Source organism: Columba livia, chromosome 16 (assembly GCF_036013475.1).
Source record: "Columba livia isolate bColLiv1 breed racing homer chromosome 16, bColLiv1.pat.W.v2, whole genome shotgun sequence".
Lineage (NCBI taxonomy): Eukaryota > Metazoa > Chordata > Aves > Columbiformes > Columbidae > Columba > Columba livia.
In genome coordinates this window covers 8,811,511-8,833,361 of record NC_088617.1, presented here as the reverse complement: position 1 = coordinate 8,833,361, position 21,851 = coordinate 8,811,511, and the positions used below count along the sequence as shown (strand labels likewise).

The 21,851-nt window shown below is 43.0% G+C and overlaps 1 protein-coding gene across 2 annotated transcripts in view; it reads left to right on the top strand.

Moving 5' to 3' along the window:
• CDH4 (cadherin 4) overlaps positions 1-21,851 on the top strand; it is a 432,434-nt gene that overhangs the window by 390,748 nt on the left and 19,835 nt on the right. For both annotated transcript variants that reach the window (XM_065032403.1, XM_021283285.2), the window contains exons 9-10: positions 15,247-15,432; positions 20,615-20,868. In XM_065032403.1, coding sequence (XP_064888475.1) covers positions 15,247-15,432; positions 20,615-20,868 — 440 coding nt within the window. The remainder of the gene's footprint in view (positions 1-15,246; positions 15,433-20,614; positions 20,869-21,851) is intronic.

Genomic DNA, 21,851 nt, shown 5'->3' with positions numbered 1-21,851 from the left:
TCTACCATTATTTCTCTAATTTCAGTCACTGGAGAGTTTTGCAAGGGCCAAAGGGCTTTACACAGTAGCACATGGGACTTTATAAAGATTTGAAAACCAAGAATGTTTTACAATAATACTTTCTCATTCTGTGGAAACAAATATCTTTCATATACTCCCAAGCATAACCAGGATGAATTTCACGTGAGTATGAAAGTGTAATATGTTATTTCCCTGACTGGCAGAGAAAACAGCATTAGACTGATCAGTCTCTTTAAACCTGAGCTGAATCTCCTTGCTGTCCTCAAATAGTCTGATCTGCATTTTAACACCTCTAAAAAATAGCAAAAACATCTCTTTCCAGGAGATCTATAGCTCCTCAGAGGGTAAGGAAGCCCGTGGTCTCTTTAAAGTGGAGACTGTTTGGAGAGATACAGTGTATTTGTATTTTAATCTAAAATACTTCTGTATTGAGATGCTGTTGTAAAAAAACAAAAGAGGCTGAATAACTGAAATTGTGGTTTGCTCTTGGAAACCTGCCAGATGAAAGGAAGTCAAGCAACTGAATTCAGCATAGACACCTACGAAGTCCACCCTATAGCATTCCAAGATCACCTGTCATTCAGCCAGAGTGGTTTTAGACTTCATTGTTCCTGGATAAGAATGTAGCTCAGGAGGACACTGCACCATGCTGGTGTCACAGCTCTTGTATGCAGCAGCAGGAATTAATGTTACTGTGTAAAACTTAACAACTGGACGGGAGCTGCTGTGATGGTCAAGAAAGTCAGGTCATGTCCGTAGGGAGGTGAAGAGGCTCTGTGCACAAACATTTGTAGTAAGTTTTACTGGGAAACTGGGTCCATAACTGTTACAAGAGAGAGGTACCAGTATCAGTGTGCCCTCTGTTATCCAGGGTCCCTGTTCCTCGTAACAGGGTCATGTCCTCTGACATGTCTTAATTACGTGGAAATTCTTCAGCCTCCCTTCAAATATTTATCTCTTCTGTGCAGGCAATTTGCATTTTTTTCTGTATTAATATAGATCCGTAGCAGAGCCTGTGGCCAGATGCTCACCTCAGATAGAGGGGAGGTGCTCTGAAATTAGTGTTGGTATTTCAGAGATTAGAAATCAGCTGAGACGGAACAATACTGGATGGTCTCAGGTGAGATTTTATGCAAGGTGGAGGCATCTTCTTTGCTCATGGAAGGAATGCCCTTAATTCCAGTGAAATCTTTAACTCCTGTAAAGCAGGATGCCCTTTCCAGTCTGACCCATGATACCATTAATAGCCATCCAAGGGTTTCCACTTTATCTAAGGAAATGCATAATCAGGGGGGAGGAGAAGCTAAAGAAATCCATCCCTACACTCGACTCATACAAAGTCTATTTTTATCGTATTCAATCAGGAACAATCAGGCGCAGAGAGGAGACGCAGATGAATTTGCATGATCAGACTTCTGTGTCTTAAATGTTAATTAAAAGTTATTTTAAATTTGCCTACTGTGCAGAACTTGTTTTTATAGTAGCCCTTGTAAGGGAAATATTATTTCACAGGGCTGAAGAGCTCGTGATTAGTTGAGCTTGTGGATTCTTGGGAAAACCTGCCTGGCAATCAACCTCTTCTTTAAAAAAAAAAAATAAGAAAAAAAAAAAAAGGAAACTAGGCTATTCAAGTTCTTTAAGCTCTTGAGCCTTAGGAGGTCTTATTTAAAGCTACTTTAAAATACGCCCTTTGGCACTGCTTTGAGAATCTCCTCTTCCGAGGCTGAATCCAGTGGAGCGTGTTTTAAAGAGGCAGCTCTAGCACCGCATCCCCTTCCCTGCCGCGCTGCCTTGCTGGCTCATCTCAGCACTGACTCCCATTAGGAGCAGCTCTAAAGGTTTAGGATCAGACTATGAAGCCTGGATGTGGGCCTCCCAGCTCACAGAGCCCAGATGACTTTTGCTAGTCTGGCCAAAGGCTGCTGTGAACTTAAAGCAAATAGCTGGTCCAGAATAACATTATGCGTAGAGAGGTGCTCATATTCTGGCAGAAGGGGATGTGTTGCTGAGGAAGGTTAATCTAGTTGCAAAGTGGATTTGGCTAATCAGTGGAGGAGCAAGTACTTGTTGCAAGTACATTGGAAAAAACAGTTCTTGCCAGTTTTTAGCTGGGCTATTTAATTAATAGTGTCAGATCAGACTCATCTCTGGCTGCCGCACTAATGCTAAGTTAGTAACCTGGCTGGTGCTGGGCTCAGTCAGCAGTGACATCTGCCCAGGGAAGAGCTGGATGGTTCGTTAGCAAAATGACACAGAGAGAGACCCAAGTTAAAAGGGCTTTTTGGTTTTGACACTGCACTGCCAGAAACGTCTGACTTGTGTCTGTGCAGGTATTTGGCTCTTCAGCGTGCTATGGAAAATGTTGATGAGCCCACTCAGAAGTGCTTTGAAATGTGAAAGTGAAGTATCGGTGCCATTGTCCTTTACCACGAATAGTCCTTCCTTCTCCTGTTTTGATGTTTCCTTCCCACTTTCTGTCCCGTCCCCGCGCTGATATGCCCATGCACATCATTTTGTGAAGCTGCACAAGCCAAACTCCTTCAGCCCCTCTTGACATTGTAGCTTTCCTTTCCCCGGTTATCTTGCTAACCCTGCTGTGCATCAGGCTCTGCTCAGATTTCTTTCTTTTGACCAGATTTGTATCTAGTAATACGGATGAGATTTTTCAGTGTCTTGAACAAGGGCAGTAATATTTCCTAGGATCAAATTTGCCGTTTTCACAGCCATGGTACAGCACTCTCTTAGTCCTCCTGCTCTGTGAACTTGCCAAAATTCTGGCAAAGCAAACAAGCATAAGCCAAAATTTTATTCCTTGTTCTGTGTGCATTTGTTCTCATGCTAATGCTGTTTGAGGACAAAATACAGCTGTGCATCAACCAATGCAAGAGCAACACTGTCCAGAGCCGCAGAAATAGCTGATGTGAGCTGTGAAAATGTGACTTCTTTGCAAGTGGCAAAGCTTGGGGTGAATCCTTCACCTGATCTCCAGCCTGCTGACTTGAATCCTGCTGTGCTCTGGTTTTAGTGGTGAGTGCAGAAATAGCAAAGTAGCAAAGAAAACCCTCAGCTTTTCCTTCAGGCTGAAAGATTCTGACTTCCAAATGACTGCAATGCAAAGATGTAAATAGGTCTAGTTTGGAGAAATGGTCTCATACGGTAGTAGGAAACCAAAATTGGAAACCAAGTTAGCCTGACAGCAGTTTGGGGTTTTCTAAGCACATTTATAGCAGGTATATCTGAAAGCTTTCAGTACATTTGAGCATTATGAGAAATCCCTTGTACATACATGCCCATGTTTTACAAATTAATCTTACGCTGTGAAAGGAGAACCTGGCAGGAATGAGATTTCAGTGGGATTTCCCACAGACAGAAAAAGGGACCAGGATGCCCACCAAAGGCTGGCCTGACGAGAGGTCTTAGCACAGCTGATCGGGGGAAAACCAGTGGAAGTGGGTATTGAACTACCTCCCAGGACCTGGGCACGTGTCCAGATCTGGAAAGGACCAAGGACTTAAATCCTGAGCGCCGTGTACCTAATTTCCCAGCGTATAGATAAAAACTGCATATGTAGTTGCCCATTCAGATCTCACGGTCCGCAGCTTTACGCCTGTGCCATTCAGAAAATCTACAGTGACATTTGAATATAGATTAGCCTGGATTTTACAGTGTTACAAAATCCTCAATGTTACACCTGTGGCATAATTCAGAGGCAGTTGTCACAAGAGGCAGAAATCAAGGTGAACAGCGCAGGTCGGAGCTGGCAAGGGGAAAGGCCTAATACTGTGGTGAGAAAATTTACAGGACTGTGTTGTTTTACAGCTGAAAACAAACCCAGGAGTTCTGTACAGTCCTGCAGGCAGGATTTATTGTTAAAAATCAATTGTGCTTTCATGGAAAATCCCAGGTGACTCTATTCGCTTGCAATTTTCCAATCAAAATGAAGCTCAGCTGAAACGCACAGTAAAGCTTGGGCTATTATAGCGCTGTCATCGTCTAACTGAAATAAATTATTATATTCAAGTGAATCGAATATTCCCGGTAGCGTTTGGGTACATGAGCATCTACCTAATTCTGTGTGTGTTTCAATTATATATATAGTTGGTGAAGTCTGAAAACTACAAATCAGTTTAGTTTTTCTAGATAAGAATTAAGCGTTTATGAATTGAAATGGGCTTTCTGCCCCTTGTTATGTTGCAGGTCCTGATGAAAACCTGTGTCATAAGCGATGAATTAGACTAAGGATGTGAGGTGAAGGAGCAGTGGTAACAGAGAGGGAAGAAGCAGAAACAATAGTCTACAAGATGGATAGATAGATACGAAGATGTAAATATGTTCAAATATAGATACACATACAGCTAGATTCAAAGCATAGGTGGGTACTGATATAACACAAACAGTCATCCATAATACTCACGTCTCTACTCCCAAATAAATTGTGGTTTGTATGAATTATTCCATTACATCATGTGGGTATATGTACCTCGATATAAAAGAAATGTGGTTTCCTTGATAGAAGTCTCTTACTAATAGACGCCATTAATCAAAACCTAAATTTACAGTGGCTTGTGTTTTGTTTGTTTCCTTTCAGTACATTCATTTTCAAATTATCACCAAATTAATCATGTACAGTGCTCTAAACCAAGTGCCATTTGGTGAAACAGTTCTGGTTCCTCTCCATTACACTGAGCATTAGTTATTAAGGTACAGTTCAAGGCTCTGTTTAGCCTGATTCTGTCCTGAATCTAATTGCAGTCAGCTAGATACTTCCTTGTAAATGGGTCAGTCACACAGAAAAAAACATCAAATGTAATCTTGAGATTGAAGAAAAAAAAAAGAGAGAAAAAGAAAAAAGAAGATAATTTTATTTGTCTTCATTGATACCTGCCTAGTGCTTAAAAGGAGGATTAAAATGAGGTCATTAAACTTTCCTTGGAGACAAAACCCAGACCTCAGTGGTAATATGATTAATCAAATATAAAAGTGAAGCTACCCTGAATGAATAACTCATTTTTATAAAATATCTAATTACTGAAATGTCGTCTGCTGCAGAAAAAGAAGGGGGGGAAATTAATTGCAATAACAATTCAAGAAGATAAAGTTTTTCTGAATTAGGTCTACACAAGAAGCTAAATTGAGTTGATTAAGTAATTTTGGTTTCAGGAACACCCTTGATGGAAGTTAGCAGTAATGAATTTTTCAGACCTCGAAGTTTAAAATTGCCAAAGACCAGTGATTTAAAAAAATGGGAGCGATAGTTTCATTACAGATTTCAATTTTCTGGCACTGAAAAAAAAGAAAAAAGATCTATTGGTCTGTCTTGAATTGGACACATGTACTACTTGGTGTAAAACCAAGAGTCGTATAACCTCCTCTCTTGATGCCAGAGAGCGCAATCTCTGGATGCTGCTCCTGCCTGGCTCCTCACCATGTAAGGGCTTGAAATGTTGAAATCCAGGAGTGACAGCACAACCTCTGCACCCCTGGGGTATGTGCCCACCTGTGGTGTGCAGCACGATGTTCTCCGTCTGTTACCGTGCTTTTCGGTAGCTGTCGTTAATGGGGTTAAACTGCATGTGCGTATCCGTCATCAGCATCGTAATGATATGTCATAATTTGTTTTGACATTGGATTTTCTATCCTGCTGTTTTACGATATTATGAAGACACGAGATGATAACTGTACAATTGCAGGACCACCCTGACCCCGGCGCTGTGACAGCACCCATCAGCTCTCGCTTGCCGTAACCCTTTCATCATGAGCCATTTCATTTGAACATCTGGCAGCGCTGGATCTCCTGGTGCGATGTCTCATTTACCAGGGATTTTTCCTCCTCCTCCTTCCCTGTTCAATGTGTGTGGGATCAGGAGGGAGAAGCTGTAGACGATCTTCCCACACTATGCCCTCCACAGTGGAATTGTCCATGGAGAACGAGGTGGTAAAACATGTGTGTGACAAGGGGGTGACACAGCCAGTGTCCCTGACAAAATGCACAGAGTCAAAGGAAACATCTACAGAGAAATACCCTGTAATGGACGTCACCCTGGTTTCCACCACCTGATACATGTGTGGATGGGTTAGAAATCATTCCTGTAATCTCTGATGTGTCAGTCAAGCTATAATTGCAAGGAGAAATCCGTCATTAATGCTCCCATATCTCACGTATCTACCCACACCAGCATTTCTAAGATTTATCTGTCTGAAGTGTTTCTTTCAAATTTGAATGATTTTTTTCTAGATTATCTGCTTCTTTCTGGTTTTGGATACATACTAAATATCCTTAATTCTCCTCCTGAGCCCAGACCTGGCCTTGGAGGGTGCAGTTCGGTTGCCCAAATGTAGACACCCAGCACCATCCAGGAGGTCCCTGGTTATGTAGAATGTCCACACAGCCCTGGCAGGTACCTCTCGTCTGCCAGATGTCCCAGGCAAAAATACCCGTTTGTAGTGGATTATTTAATTATCTTAAAAATACACAGCATCTCAGGTGCTGATGCGAGGCTGAGAGATTTAGGTGCATTTTGTAACTTCCATTATTGCAATGCACTGAAATAAATCCCCTTCTGAAGTTTTCTAACTCCCCTCGGTTGGCAGGTTTTTAATTCTTCAATATTCTGTTGCCTTAAAAACAGTTGCTTCCAAGGGATGTCATTTTAAGAGGATATATATCAGGAATTTCATTAAGCACATTTCACTTATGAAATCTTTAGTGACATGGGGAGGGCGGGTAAGAGATTTAAGAAAGGATTTTGTAGTGCTGTGAGTTTGCTCTTACTGAATATTTCTAACTGTCCAGGATGTCTTCACTCTTTCCAATTGTAGAAAAAAGGGTCAGAACACACAGAACAGCCAGAGTTAAAATCAGATAGGATCACTAAAAGGTTTCATATAGTTTTCTGAGCATGGTAGAGTTTTGCAAACTGTGCAGCTTAGTGCAATAACATTATTTAATTGACAGCAAATAACGGAGAATAAATAAAAACATTTTCCTTCCTAAGTTTACAAGTATCGTGACTCCCTCTTTGGCCAAATATCCTCCCATTTCTCACTCCATTTTTGTCTGTCACATACGCTTTGACTTTCCTGTTGTAAAGGAAATTTCAGTGAGAAGCTTCTTTCTTGTGGCAAGTCAGATGAATTAACCAGCCTTTGATTTACTCTTCGCTCTGAGTTACTGTAAGCGGGTGGGCATTTTTGTGTAACACCAGATTTTAGGGACCCCATTGGCAGGTGAACTCGGACAGGCAGGTTTCCCCCTTATATGGGTTCAAGCTCTCACCCCACAGACAGACATTGTTCTGACGTTTCATGCAGCAGTAAGGACATAAAAAATGGTCCACTGTGGCTCTAGCTCGGGAAATCACATCTTTAAAACACAGTAGCAGCACTTTACAATAAAACACGCACTTTGGTGCCTTTCTCCTACAGGGATGCTCTGTTCAAGCAGGAGCCCAGTTTATGACCAGACCTTGTGGGTTTTCCAGTGCCTGATTGTGTTGTTCAAGTCCAGTCATTAAATATATATATATATCCCTGTGTGCTAATTCTGAGTGTAATCTGGAAACAACAGAGATTTCAATTGCAGTGCAGAGGAGGTTCAGCTGGAGTCAGCGTGCAGACTGGCTGAGCTGTGCTACACAGGAAACCTGAAAAAAAATCTCAATACCAGGATTATAGTGTATATTAAAAATTCAGTTTCAGTCCTCTTAAAATTCTTCCCCAAAAATCCATCTTCGGATCCCAAAGGCACATGAGCAGCCTTTATATGCCTTAAAACCTGAAAAAAAATAAATTAAAAAATCATTATGAGGAGTGGGCAGTTAATGAGAAAATCTTAAACCAGGCTTATCAGCTTAAGGCCCTTCTTTATGAAACTTCATTACAGGTGCCTGAGTTGAAACATCCTCTTCCTTACACATTTCACCATGAAATACAGGGTCAGACCTGTGAAGTATGTTTTACTTGCTTAGGAGCTGAACTCTGTCACACAATTTTTTGTCTGTCTGGTTTAGATGTAAATCAGGAAAAATGTGTTTTCAAAATTTTGTTCAAAATAGGTTTAGGTTGTAGTTGGACTCGATGATCTTGGGGGTCTCTTCCTATATGACTCTATGAGTCTGCTTTGCAGTTTGAAGAGAGAGAAAGAAATACGAGGCTTGACATGCCAACAAATGAACAAACTTCATCCTCTTTTAAGAAAAATGGTTATTTTAGAGGGTAAGGGCAAAGGACATGGTCTGCAGTTGGAAACGTCTCCTCCTTCCACGCTAGTGACACATGGGACACTGGGGCTCTGTTGGCAATTCCAGGTCAACATCTCCAAACCGCTGTTGGCCTTTGGGATGATGGGCTGTCAACCATTGTAAAGCAGCGACCTATCTGTGCAAGAATGTTTTATTATATAAATGCATGTATATAATTTTATTTTTTTTAAGAATGAGGCTTTGTAGGCAGTTGCAGCTGCTTTTAAATCTACGCCTCTGTTTAAAAGATAGCATTGCTAATTACACCTGACAATCAAATAGTCTGCAGAAAGGTATCAGATACCTTTTCCTGCTGTTCATTCTGTAGGCAAGAAACAAAGGTATGTAAGACGAGAGCAAATGAAATGTTCAAAGGATTCTTGTCTAAAATTGGAAAATAAAAGGCTATGCTATCAGATCAGAATTTTAACATATACTGTTTCCACTGGCTCCCGAGATAAAATCTTTTATTGTTGAGTATAACCGTTGTTAAAGGTCACTGTTGCAAAGGCTACATCATTTAGATGAGATGAGATCCCATTTTGGATAAATTCACAATTTTTCTTCCTAACAAGGAGATAGTATCAGGATTTGAATGTACGAGAGTGCCAGGTTACAGATTAAAGGCTTTTGTGTTCTGGAAACCGCACTATGCCAGATTTCATGAGTTTCAGTGAGATGTGCAAGTCCCCAAAGTCAAGTAGGTTGATTACAGTGGTTCTTTATAGCCTTTGAAATACAGATAAAATACAACTATCCTACATGGGGTTAATGTAGATTTTTTTTTTCCCTTGACAAGGCCATATGCTTTTCCAAGGACATAATTTTCATCTCTTTTTAAACCTTTCATATGAATGTTGTAAAAAGGTCCTTTGTGTTCTAATGCATTTTTATAAAATATCTAAATTTCTATGCAAAGTTTGAACCCCGTTTTATAAGATATATGTATCTGGAAATGGTTATCTTGCAGCAGAATAGTGTCTTGTGTCATCATTTCTGTGACATCTTTTCATACTGTCACAAGAATGTAACACCTGATAATGAAAAAAAAAATTAGTGCTCATTGTCAGACATGTGAGCTTCTGTTTTTTTCTTCTTCTTTTAATATCCTTTTACTATTATGTGTTCTTGTCTCCGAACTCCTGGCAAGTACTCTCAGAGTCTTTAAACCCAGGTGAAACCTGCACATTCCTTCCTCACAACAGGGAGTCTGAAATGAGAGGGTTTTCTTCTGCTGCTTCTGAAAGAAAGAGTATTGCTTTCTTTTCCTCTGTTCTCCTTTGTCTTCATATTAAAAAGTAAAACTTGTCATTTAGTGCAAAAGTGGTCATCACTTGAGATTTTGAAAAAAAAATAGCACCAGGAAAGACAAAGCATAAAGCCAACGGCTGTCGTCAGCTGCAGGAACACGATGGATGTTGTTTACACCCCATCGTAAGATCAGCTTCAGAAGTGTAAAAGTTTAGGGCTTGCTTTTGTTTTTGAAACCCATCCAGTAGAAGTGAAACTGTCACGTTGAACCACGCTGAATGTTGCTCATCGTTCTGTGTAGAAACTCCCAATAATCAAGCGGATGGTCTGGCTCGACCACACCATACACAGAGCTGTGAGAGCTCTTTTGCAGGCATTTGAGGCATTTTAATAGCGCAAACCGCTGGAGATGAAGACAGAGCTTCCAAAGCATCCTTTAAAAGTTGGTGAGATAATTGTCGTGCACTTCCCTCCGCTTGGCTGGGCAAGGCTGAGTCCTGCAGCCCCAGCAATTCCTTTCTGAATGAGCATGGTGACAGCTGGGCCTCGTACCAGCGGAGCAAAACCGCAAGCTGGCAAAAGTGCATTGGGTTTTATAGATAACATTTTGGGAAGCATTTGCCACATGGCGTATAACTAGTCTGAAGTACGACACGCATACGTGCGTTGGCTGTGGAGCAGATCCAGGTGAACGTGAAGTTGAAGCAGGGATGCTGCAGTGCAGGTGATGTCGTGGGCATGAGCCTGAAAATCCGATGCAAAAAGGGTTATGTTGGGGTTTGTGGTGGGTTCAGTGCAGAGCAGGAGTGCCCTGGGCTGCCTCCGAAAAAAGTGAGAATGTCCCTTCCAACTTAGGATATTCTGTGATTTTATTTAGAGGATGATCATCATTCAAGACCACACCAAAGCGAGCAGTTCTTTAACAAAACATGATTAAGAAATGATCATCTCGATATCTGATTGACACATAAAATATCATTGACCCCAGAGAGACTTTGTGGGAGTTCAAATGAGCTCGTGGTCTCTGCTGCACGACGACCACAGTGGAGCGAGAACCTGGAGGTCACTGCATGGCTATCACAGCAGCCGAGAGCCAAGTCCGACCCGTACAGTGGGTTAACTTGCAGACCCAGTACAGTCATCCGTACAGCAAGCGATATTGGAAATTAAAGGTCAGAGAATTGATAGTAAGGCTTAAGAAAACAGCAATTAGGCTGCAAGGAAGAAAAGCTAAATTACTGGTAGTAGAAGTAGGGGGCGGGAAAAAAGAGTATTGATCTAAATATCAAGTTGGCAGATACACAGAGCACAATGTAGATGGCTTTTTACACCGCTGGGCTTACTCAACCCCCACAATAAAAAATGCAGGCCTATAAACATGGAATAAGAAGCAATCAATTAGGATGGCATTTGCTTGTTTCCGTGCTGCAGCTGGGCAGGCACATCACAATTAATGATTTATTAGGAGATTTTCATGTTTGTTTTTTTTTCCCCCATTTTACACAGATTTCTGCAACCAGACTGCAGTTGTTTATTAATCTGCCTGCTATTCAAGCATCTTTGTTAAATATCGTGCGGAAAAGGTAAACAGTTGGTTTGTGTGCCAGCACTTGGCTGGGAGGATGCCCTGAAGAGTGGGTTGGTGTCCAGGCTGGGTGCTGCTCACACATGGGGCAAACGCAGCCCCGTGTTGCTGGGTCACCTCGGACCCAGAGCTTGCTGTGTGACAAGGTGCCTGGCAGCAGAAAGCAGTGGCAGGTCGGACACCCCCGGCCACGTGTGCTCACACATGCTCATTTTGGTTTCTCTCAGCCTTGGGGACCGAAAGAGAAGACACAGCACTTTGCAGCAGTCATAGCTGTCAGGGGAAGGGCTCAGGGTCTAATAAGAGGACTGAAATGACCATATTCTTCTGCATTAATCCATAGCTATAGGTCATAAAACACTATTTCTCTAGGCAATTCAGCCTTCATAAACTACTTATGCCTGTAATAAACATTGTGTCATCATTAGCAGATCTTGGAGACAACGTGAAAATCTTTCCTGCAGACACTCGTGTGAACAAATGTCTTGCTTTCACAGCTTTTAGCAAAAACAGCTAGAAAAAAGGTAAGAACATTGGGGGGGGAAAGGAATTTCCTTTAGAAGGCAGCCTGAATAATTGTCTTTGTATTCATCCATCTCAATTCCGCACCTCCCTAGGAGTGGCTGCAGTGAGCTAATTGGTTTTACTCTGCTGTGCATGGCTTCACTGCCCAGACTCCAGATTTATTGCACAAAGTCAAGTCATTGTGTGAATTCATCATTTGTCCCCACCACATCAGTCCCTTTCTCCTCCAGAGTGATATTTATCTGCACGTTTAGATGCTGTCAGGTACGGAGTGAGATGAAAGACAAACTCTGAGATTAAGCAATTTTAGTATAATCTGATGCAACCTGAAAATCAGAATGAATTATTGCCTTTTCAGCAAGACATGATTTCAGACAGGCCAATTCTGGAGGAATGAGAGGAGGACTCTTGCCTGCACAGGCTTTTGTGGGAGGGGAAGAAAAAAGACCCTACAGAATGTAAGGATTTAAGAATTTAGGAAAATCTTCCCCATGAGGGTGGGGAGGTCCCATTCCTGGAAGGGTTCAAGGTCACGTTGGACAGGACTTTGAGCAACTGATCTAGTAGAAGGTGTCCCTTCCCATGGCAAGGGGCTGGGACTTGGTGATCTTTAAGGTCCTTTCCAAACCAAACCATTCTATGATTTACGAACATGCTGCGCTCAGAACAAATCCTTATCTGAGAAGGGAAGCAAAGTGTGTAATAATCAGACACAGAAATCCTTCTGAATGGTCTTTAAAAAAGCACTCTGGAAATTACGGACTTCAAATGTAACAATTGAAAGTGAAGCTAAATGAAAAACTGGGGAATATGAATAAATGCTACAAGTGTAGGTCAGGCACTACGTTATCATTCTTATGTTTACTGCAGCAGCTCCTCCACTGCCCATTGTTTTACCTTGTTTGAATAGATAGGCTTGTCTTTATTTGAAAATCAGTTGTAATCTCATGAAAGAGAACTTACAGCACAGGGAATGCTGCAAAGCAGCGTAGTGAAAGATGGTATTGTTCATTATCCTAAATTACTCCAGGGTAGGGAGGGAATGACATTAAAGAAGTGTGGGTAGCTTTGAGCTGCCATCCTTCCTTTAGCAGATGTAATTTAATGTGATTACTTAATTTTATTAAAGGTAAAGACAATTGTGGACAATACACATTACAGCATTTACTTCTCATAATGATAGTGGGGGAGTGTTAGAAGAAGAAAAGACAGGCTCTGGTTTGTATTCCCAGTAGCTGCTCATGTGTAGCAGATGAAAAGTGTTCTGTTCTTCATGGAGCATCTCTCCAAGATTCGCTTCTTAACCTGAATAGCTTTGGATGGCTCCTTTGATTCCAGTGAAGGTGCTCTGTTCTCATCAAAAAAAAAAAAAAACAAATATTTTTAGGACAGATGCATAACAGAAAAGAAAATAACCCAGTTAACAGACAATATCCACCCTCAGTGCTATGTAGGATGGATCATTCCCTAACTACACCTAATAGGTATCAACAACAACTGCATGAACTCCTGGATTGCTCAGTATGTGCCCAGCATTGTGGTTTTCACCCTAATGGACCACTGGGATTTTCCTCCATGTTGAGATATGTTTGTGTATTTAGAATTTTTAATATACCTGTTCTTAAAATATGTCTTGCAGTAAATTTTATCGCTGTGGGCTGAAAATGGATGTTGTGCTGGCTTTTACGGAAGCTGCTGTAAAATCTGTTGGCGATTGTGTGGGATTTTTCCATGTAGCCCAAACTCATTGGCAGCACCTGGGTTATGATCTACCAAAGGTGCTCAGCAGCCTATAGGACCAGCGCTCTTAAATGTCTGAAATACAGCTGGTGGCTTCCTCGTGATGAGTTAATTCTGTTTGATTCTGCAAGGCACAAACCCAATGGTAACAGACAAAAAATTGTAGTCCTGGGTCAAAGATTTGAGATAGTTGCACAAAGTGTTTATCTCCTTTGAAAATACAATACGACACCTGGATGTCAGCACTGCAGACACCTGCTAAAAGAGACTGGGGGCTCATCAGCTTGTCATTGCTGGCATGCCATACAACGTTAAGTTAATGTAATGGGCAATAACTAGTGTGGATTTAGTAAGAGACAATCCTGCTTAACTAATCTCCTTCAGTTCTTTGGAGCAGGTTTCAGACAAGGTTGGTAATAGGAATGTACATATGACATAATCTAATGGATTTTTCAAGAGGCTTTAATACATTTCCGTGTGATATCTTCCCTGCTTAAGCCGTGTGCTGCAGAGATTCCAAATTGGGCAAGAGAATGGGTAAAGAACAAGTGAAATCATGGGAAATAAAGAGAAAAGAAGATCAGTAGTGTATACTGGAATTAGAATTATCCTGCAGCTTCCCACTGTTCTTCCCCACTGCTCAGCATGGCTGGAAAGAGATGCCATCTGCATTCACTAATGAAAACTTGTTTAGGACAGGTGTGTAACAGAAAAGAGGACAAAATGCCATTCAGGATACCACTTCAGGGCAAATTTAGATTTACATTAGCATAAGGCACATTGAATATTTTTGTTGTCAGTGGTGGAATAATATATACTAAATATAAGCACACGTAACCAAAAGGCTCCAATGGATGGGTGTGGGTTAGGAGTGGGAAGGGACCCTTGTGCTAACAAAGGGATGATTTATTATCATTTACATAACCTGACATTTGTGCACACCGAAGGCCAGATTTTCAGAAGTGCAGTTTGGGGCCAGGATTTGGGTTGCAGACTCAGAGCCAGCCACTCCCGTCGTTTCCCCGGTGCTTAATTTGCCATATGTCAATCAGAGTGTTGATTTGCAAGTGCTGCTAATAGGCGATGCTGGGAGATGAGGGCAGTTGAAAATTTAGGAATATGTCTTACTGGCAGCCTCTGAGCCCCAAACAGTGGAAATATTCACAGGCCAGGATCCCTGATCAGCCGTATGATAAATCAAGGTCTGGAAAGCAGAAAAGAATGCGGCTGATACATCAGGATATGCCTGAACTGGACACACTCCATGAAAATCAGTGCTAAATGAGAGAATTAGGCACCAGGAAAGGCTGTGGCAAAATCACAAGAAACACTCTAAATAATGAGACAAAATCAAATCAAGGGCAAGAAAGAAAGAAAAATGAAGTAAAATCACTGAAGAAGCAATAAAATGCCATCATTGAAATCTGAGTGAGGCAAAATACCTGAGGCTAAAGGGACATAGTCATCCTAAAAAATGCACATTTTAGTCTGCCGTTTTTACCTGCTGTTGACAATTAACTCTCTGATTGCTGTAACAGAGCAAGAATATCTGGAATCGTTTTTTTCATTTACTTTGAGCATTTCTGAAACTTGGGCAGTGGCTTGATGGTAGCAGGTTTGTTCTCCTTTGGGCTGAGAGGTGAGACTCAGCTTTGAAAGGTTTGGAAAAGTACTCAAAAAAAAAATTAGGAAAACCAGAAGCTGTGTCACTCAAAAGATACAACGACATGGTCCTCTCCGTCGGACTGATTTCCCAGTCAGTGTGCTGGGGTGGGAAGGCAGCTGTGAGGAACAACAGAAGTCTCCCACCATAAGCTGGACTCAATCTTAAGCGTCTCTTCCAACCAAAATGATTCTATGACCGCTCCTGTCTTTTATTTGCAGTATTCAGGAGAAGTTCCTGAGAACAGAGTGGAGGTTGTGGTGGCCAACCTGACGGTGATGGACCGGGACCAGCCTCACTCCCCCAACTGGAATGCCATCTACCGCATCATCAGCGGGGACCCCTCTGGCCATTTCACCATCCGGACAGACCCCGTCACCAACGAGGGCATGGTGACCGTCGTGAAGGTGAGGGGGGAGCCAAAGCAAATCCATACTTGTCACCCTTTCAGCTAGCTGAGGGATTGCCAGCAGACAGATATCCACAGTTATTTCTTGCCTTCTCTACCTGGGAATACAAGTGCTTGAATCTCATTTCCTATCTCTGTGCAGATGTCCTCAACACTTTTACTTCAAGCTTATGCCACTGGTTTTGGGTTTCCCAGCTCAGCCCAGCCCACCATGAGCTCTGACAAACTCTCGGATGCTGAAGGCATCCAAACCCGACCTCTGTGTCCTGCTCCTCCTGAGCTTTTCGAGCGCTGTAAGAGGGAACGGTGCCTGGGCTGAGCCAGGCTGGTTTGGGGCAGAGGCTGCACCTTCTTCTGTTTGAGCCAGAAAACACACCGATAGCTGTGAATCAGGGTTAGCGTCGCACGGCAGGGGATCGGTCAAGTGGTCCTCTGTGAAAGCAGGGAGTGCAGGAGAGGTTTCAGGAGAGCTGAATTTCCTGGTAACAGAAGGAAAGGAGAGATTTTCCTCTGATTGAGTTGCTTGGCAGAAGAAAGTTGGAGAAATTTTCCTTTTCCTAGTATCAAGCAATAAACACACAGAATGGGCCAGATCCTCAGCTCAGAACAGCTCCACTCCAGTGAGAGCCACTCCCCAGGTTAGATCAGCAGAGGATCTTGTCAAAAAACTCTGAGAAATAAGACACTAAATATCCACCATCTCTTTTTTCTCCATGCGTTGCCTTCAGTGTTGGGAGAGCTGTAACACTCAAGGTATCTGCAGCAAGTGTCAAATTCTGTTTCCCTCCTTGCCTTTGAAGAACATGACTTTATTTTCGTTTGAGCGTTTGCTTCCCATTCAGTTCCTGAGGCCAGCAGACTGGGCAGCGAATGCTTCTGCAGTCATGGCACACAGTCAGAACATGACCAGATCTGTTTAGCGTTCGCTGAATCCCTTCCCAGATAAGATGCCTGTGGATGCTCCCTCTGACTGCCAAAAAAGCAAAGGCATCACAAACAGGCTGCTGTGATCTGTAGGAGATGGCACGACACGCACCATGAAATGCACCTGAAATGGGTAATAACACTGTGATGGACAAAGCCTGCGTCTTTTGATAAGTCTGGCCATCTCTAATAAAAAGTTTTAATCGACAACTTAGGATGAAACACTAATGTTTAAAGAGCAGCGTGATTTAAGAATAGCTCTGTGTTGAAAAAAAGAGCTCCGCTCCCTTGTAGCTAATCACTGCAGTCGTTCTTAATACGTGTGGTTTGGGTATGAGCAGAAATGACATCAGTGAAATGCCAGAGAGGTTACGCTGGTAGGAACGTGTGAGCTTGTGAGCTTGTCCTGTTCTCTGACCCTTGGGCTGTGCGTCTGTGTCTGCAGATGCCACTTTGCTGAAACTCCAAGAGAGACATCATCTTACCTGCTAGATGGTATTTCAGCAGGGTCTTTTTATTTATTGCTTTGTAATGACAGCTGACAACCTTATCTGGTGCAATGTTACAAAACCTCTTAAAGCTTAGTGGTAGTTCTAGACGTGTATATGGATGCATATATGTAAGTAAGTATACATGTATCCATATATAAATATATTTTCTACTTTAACAGATGACATTCAACAAAGTAAAATGCATCAATTTAACTGCCATTGACAGCAGCAACCAGTCTGAAATCGGAATGCCAACGTTTTCACTAAGAGCAGGGGAGGACCCCTTATTTTTAATCTAATAAAGTGTCACAACTGTAGTTTAAAGACACATCAAAGTGAACACCAGGGGATTTACATGATCATCACTGGTACAGCAGGACTTCAGCATAATGAACCATCTCTGATTCAGAACTTGCAGGCAAAAAGCAGGGAAGATTTGTCAAGATGCTCTTGATGCTGGTGTTGACTTTCTACTGCTGTGTAACCCACAGTGATCACAATGCAAAGACCCACATGAAAATCCTGTCTTGCCAAGCTGAGCTCAAAGCTTGAAATTGCGTTGAATGTCTTCACAATATAACCACACCTGATCCTCCTGGGCACCCGGAGTTTCTTACCCTTATCAAGCCAGGAGGCTTTTTGGTGTATTTTCAGCAAGGAGAATGAGTGAAATTGCTTGTGATTAAATTTTCATGGTGAAGAAGGGAAGACTCTTAGGATTTCACCACCTTCTTTGAAATATTTTGTTCTCTGTTAATAAGTGAATATGCTTAAAGGTTGGGGGAATGTCTGCACATCAGACTGGGTGGCCGGACAGATCTTGTTCTTTGTGGTGTTGGAGCAGTCTCTTGCTGGTTTGATCCCTGCTGTAGATTGAAAACACAGGTAAAAAATTAAGCCAAGTAATGAACCTTTTATTTACAGATCTTACATGGCTGGATTTTCATGTGGCTCTTTGAAGCCACTTATACGTAACTTCCCCATGCTGCAAGCAGAGGCGTTTGTGTCTGGGCTACATCAGTCACAGAAACGGTGCAGGGAAGGACATTCTGTGAAGAATCCCATCCCTTCACAAGTGGTTTGGGGGCCAGAAATGCTCCCAAATCAAGAAGCCCTTTAGAGTTCAGATAGTGCTCATGGGAGCTATTTTGCAGCCGCTCTCGGCAAAACCCCATCTGCGGTTCCAGTGTAATCACCAAAAATTTAACATTTCCTTTTTCTGCTCATGCCTTTCCAAACTGTTTCCATAACTCTGCAAGACCCTAATCTTCAAAGAAATCCTTGATCAAGGGGAGAGAGAAACTTCCCACTCAGATGAGACACCACGGAGTCTGGAGACAATCTCCAAGAGCAGCAGTGGCTGCCCTGTGGCAGCCAGCTAAGAAAAATGTTATTATAAACTCTGCATGGATCAGAGCTGTGAATTTATAATGGAGATGCTTCCGAAGCTTCAGTTATTATTTGCCTCAATAATAGCATAGGACAAATTTGTTCACTTCAGTTAGAAGTACTTTGAGAAAAGGATGGCACACGGCAGGGTCATTTGTGCCAAATCAGACATGGAACATCCAGCAAGGTGTCTCTGCAAAGGTGCTACTTTTTAATTTCATTTCACATGGTTCTTGGACATTAAATTAAAAAGTAGGTGACAGTCCAGCACCTTCTTTTCCCGAATGTGCTTTTGCTCCTGCTGTTGGCCTGATCAGTATGCACCATTTTCGGTGAGATGCGTGGAGATGGAAGGGGTTAGTGCAGGGTGAAGAACACAGTGTGCTCTGTGCACCATTATCCTCAGAGGGAGGCGGTTTTAAGGAGCAGAAAGAAGTATGAACTGTCCTGGTAGAAGCTGCTTATTACGATGTGAAAGAAGTTCTGCTGAGGGCTGGAAAGTGTCTGGCTGCAAGGGGCTCATGTCCCACCGGGGACAACAGCACAAACACTGCCATGAAGAGACAGGCTCTTGATTTTTTTCGACAAAACACATGAAATGGAACTCAGATGAGCACAGAGGGAGGAGGCAGATCGGCTCTCTCGTGCAGACTGCAGCACAGTGGCCGCTGTGTCACCACATGCCAGCACGTGGCACAGATGCCTCCGGGACAGTCTGTGCGATGGGTGTTACTGGGTCATCCCAGTCCAGCCAAGCTCCCTGCAGCCCCGGTTTTGTTGCTCGCAGAAGGGAGGGGAAGAAGCTGAGTGAACAGCTCTATGGGATGTTTTTTAGGGGGGAATACCCTCCCTTGCATCAGGCCACATCCCAGCACATACATGTGTGGTCAGTGTGTCCTGTGCATCATCAGGCAGGGAACCCTGGAGCTGCCCAGATCAGCCCCCAAGCTCCATCCGAGCCCCTGCGGGAGGGAGGTGCAAGCTGGCTGTGGGCAAGGTTAGCAAACAGGTCAGAAAAATTAAAGAAAAAAAGACTGGAGGCATATAAATTAGAGGAGTGTGAAAAGAAATGGAGGAAATGCATTAGTCAAATTGTTTCAAGGCCTTGAATAGTGTTTAAATGGGAACTTTTACCAGGCATCTTTTCTGAATGCGGTACAAGTCCGTGAGTCAGTGCTGATGGGTGTACTGGGAATCTTTATGCTTCCTTCTATTTATTAAATGTTGGCCCTGCCTGTCAGGAAACCGTTTAGCAATAAGAACATTTGCACTTCAATCGAATAGAGATTCCACTGTTTTACCTTTTGCCCCTGAAATTTGTTTCTCTCATGTAGCCTCCTGTGATTTGATTTCTCTCCTGACAATACTGGGTTTTAAGCAGAACATGGAAGCCAGATCTTGCTGATGTAAATCAGTGCAGCTCTATCGAAGTCAATGTAACTGTGGCATTTTACACCTTGAGCGAACGCTTTGCAGACTCAGCGCTGAGAAGGTATTAGGGAGAATGGTTACGCTTCTAAATTTATAAATTATGGCAAAGCGTTTTTTAACAGGCAGAGGTGTGATCCTGCATAACTCAAGCCTCTCTGGCAGATGATTAGCGACTTCCCTCATAATAATTAGTGGGATGGTTTAGAAATTATTATTATACTGCCGTTCAGTCAGTTGTGCCAGCAAAGGCTTTTCACTCCTTATGGCTCCTAAGACACGTCGTCTTTTTGTGTCTGTTGAGAAGAGATCTGTGGCCCCCAACAGTGTAATGCATCCATGGGAGTGTGTGGACAACCTCAGGAGATCATGGGGCATCTTGGAGACGACAAGATGTCCCACTGGAACAACGAGCAGGACCAGGCATTGTTCCTTGCAGCTTCGCCTTTGCTTATAAATTCACTTAAGAGGAAAAATGAAGAGCACTTCAGGCTGATGAGTCCACATAGACTGCCCTAGCTACTTAGTCAGCAGCTTTAAATGCTATTAACACTGTTAAGTACCTGTCCAGTCCTTCCTAACAGGCTCCGCCTGTTGCATTAGAGCAGCCCTTGGTGGATTTGTTCATTCAGTGCTCGGCTAACACGGGCAGCTTCTTTTTTTGTAAACCACTTAGCACTGGAACAAAACACAGGGCAATTCCGCTCTGCCGTTTGCAATTTTTACTTTGTGGGCCTTTTCAAACTGTTTGACCCTACAAATACTGAGAGGCCAAATCCTGCACTGGATTGAAGCTGCTCTGGATTTACACCTTCAAAAGAACTGAGCTCAGGGGGAGGCGGGATGAGGCAATGACTTTGATATCATCTGCCTCCTAAATCTTGCAGCTTTCAGCCAGAAGGTAAAATGTATTCTCTGCTTGGCTCTGTACTTGCTTGTTTGTTTTAGGCAGTCGATTACGAGATGAACAGAGCTTTCATGCTGACAGTGATGGTATCAAACCAAGCTCCCCTGGCCAGTGGCATCCAAATGTCCTTCCAGTCGACAGCAGGAGTCACCATTTCAGTCACAGATGTTAACGAAGCACCGTATTTCCCAACGAACCACAAGTTAATCAGGCTGGAGGAGGGAGTGCCGACGGGGACAGTCCTGACGACGTTTTCAGCGGTGGATCCCGATCGCTTCATGCAGCAGGCAGTAAGGTGGGAGACCAGGCAGCCAAGTGGGCTCGGGTATGGGCAGAGGATTTCAGCTGCAGAAATTGGGGGAACAAAGCAGCTGAAAGCTAATTAATAAACCAACTGATGTGATACAAGTAAAATGCTTGGCAGGGACTGGCACCTTCAGTCCAGTGTTTGCAGATTATCCTGCAGGGTCGCAAACTCACCATCTTCCCACCTCCAGGTAAGCCAGACTGAGTGGCTGCACTGGGGGGACAGACAGACTTGGCTCCCGCTTTCCAGGCTTGCAGAGGGACAGTTCGCAGCTGCAGGTGCCAGCAGTCGATAGCAAGGGGTCCCTGTGTCATTACAAAAGAGAGGTCAGGGCTGCATTGTACTCTGTGTTTTGTCTCTACCTTGTCAAGAGATGCTTTCACCTGTGTTGTTCATGCTCTTTATAAACACAGCGGTTTAGCAAAGGCAGCTTTGTTTTCTCTGCTTTACTGGGGAAACTGAGGCACAGAAAGGGCTAGATTTCCAAAGGCAATTACTGGGATTTTAATCATGTCTTGTATTGGATTTAGGTTCAGCCTGGCGAGAGGAGCTGTCAGCCTGTTCCGAGTAAAGCTCGCTTGTAACAAACAGCTGCCGAACAGGCTTTTGAGATGGCATATAATTAAATATTATTAAATATTGCCCGGGCAGTCAAACAGCCATTCCCACTTTATCTGACTGTCTGGTCTGTAAAAAGCACCTATCTGGTCTGTATAAAGCACCCAGCAGCCCTTCCCTGCTCTGCAGTGAGATTTGTTCTGATCTTCCCTTTCCCTTCAGACCAACTGCCAAACATAACCTCCTCACTAGCTGCTTTCCCTGTGAATGCAATTCATCTGGCAAATTTTACCCTTCTATAAGTCAGGTGTTTGCTCTAAGCAGTTCAAAATCAAGTTTAGTCCAAGCTGTGACCAGGAGGGTTTTCCTCACTGTGTTCTGTCCCCCCTGGGCAGACTGGGGACTGAATCCAC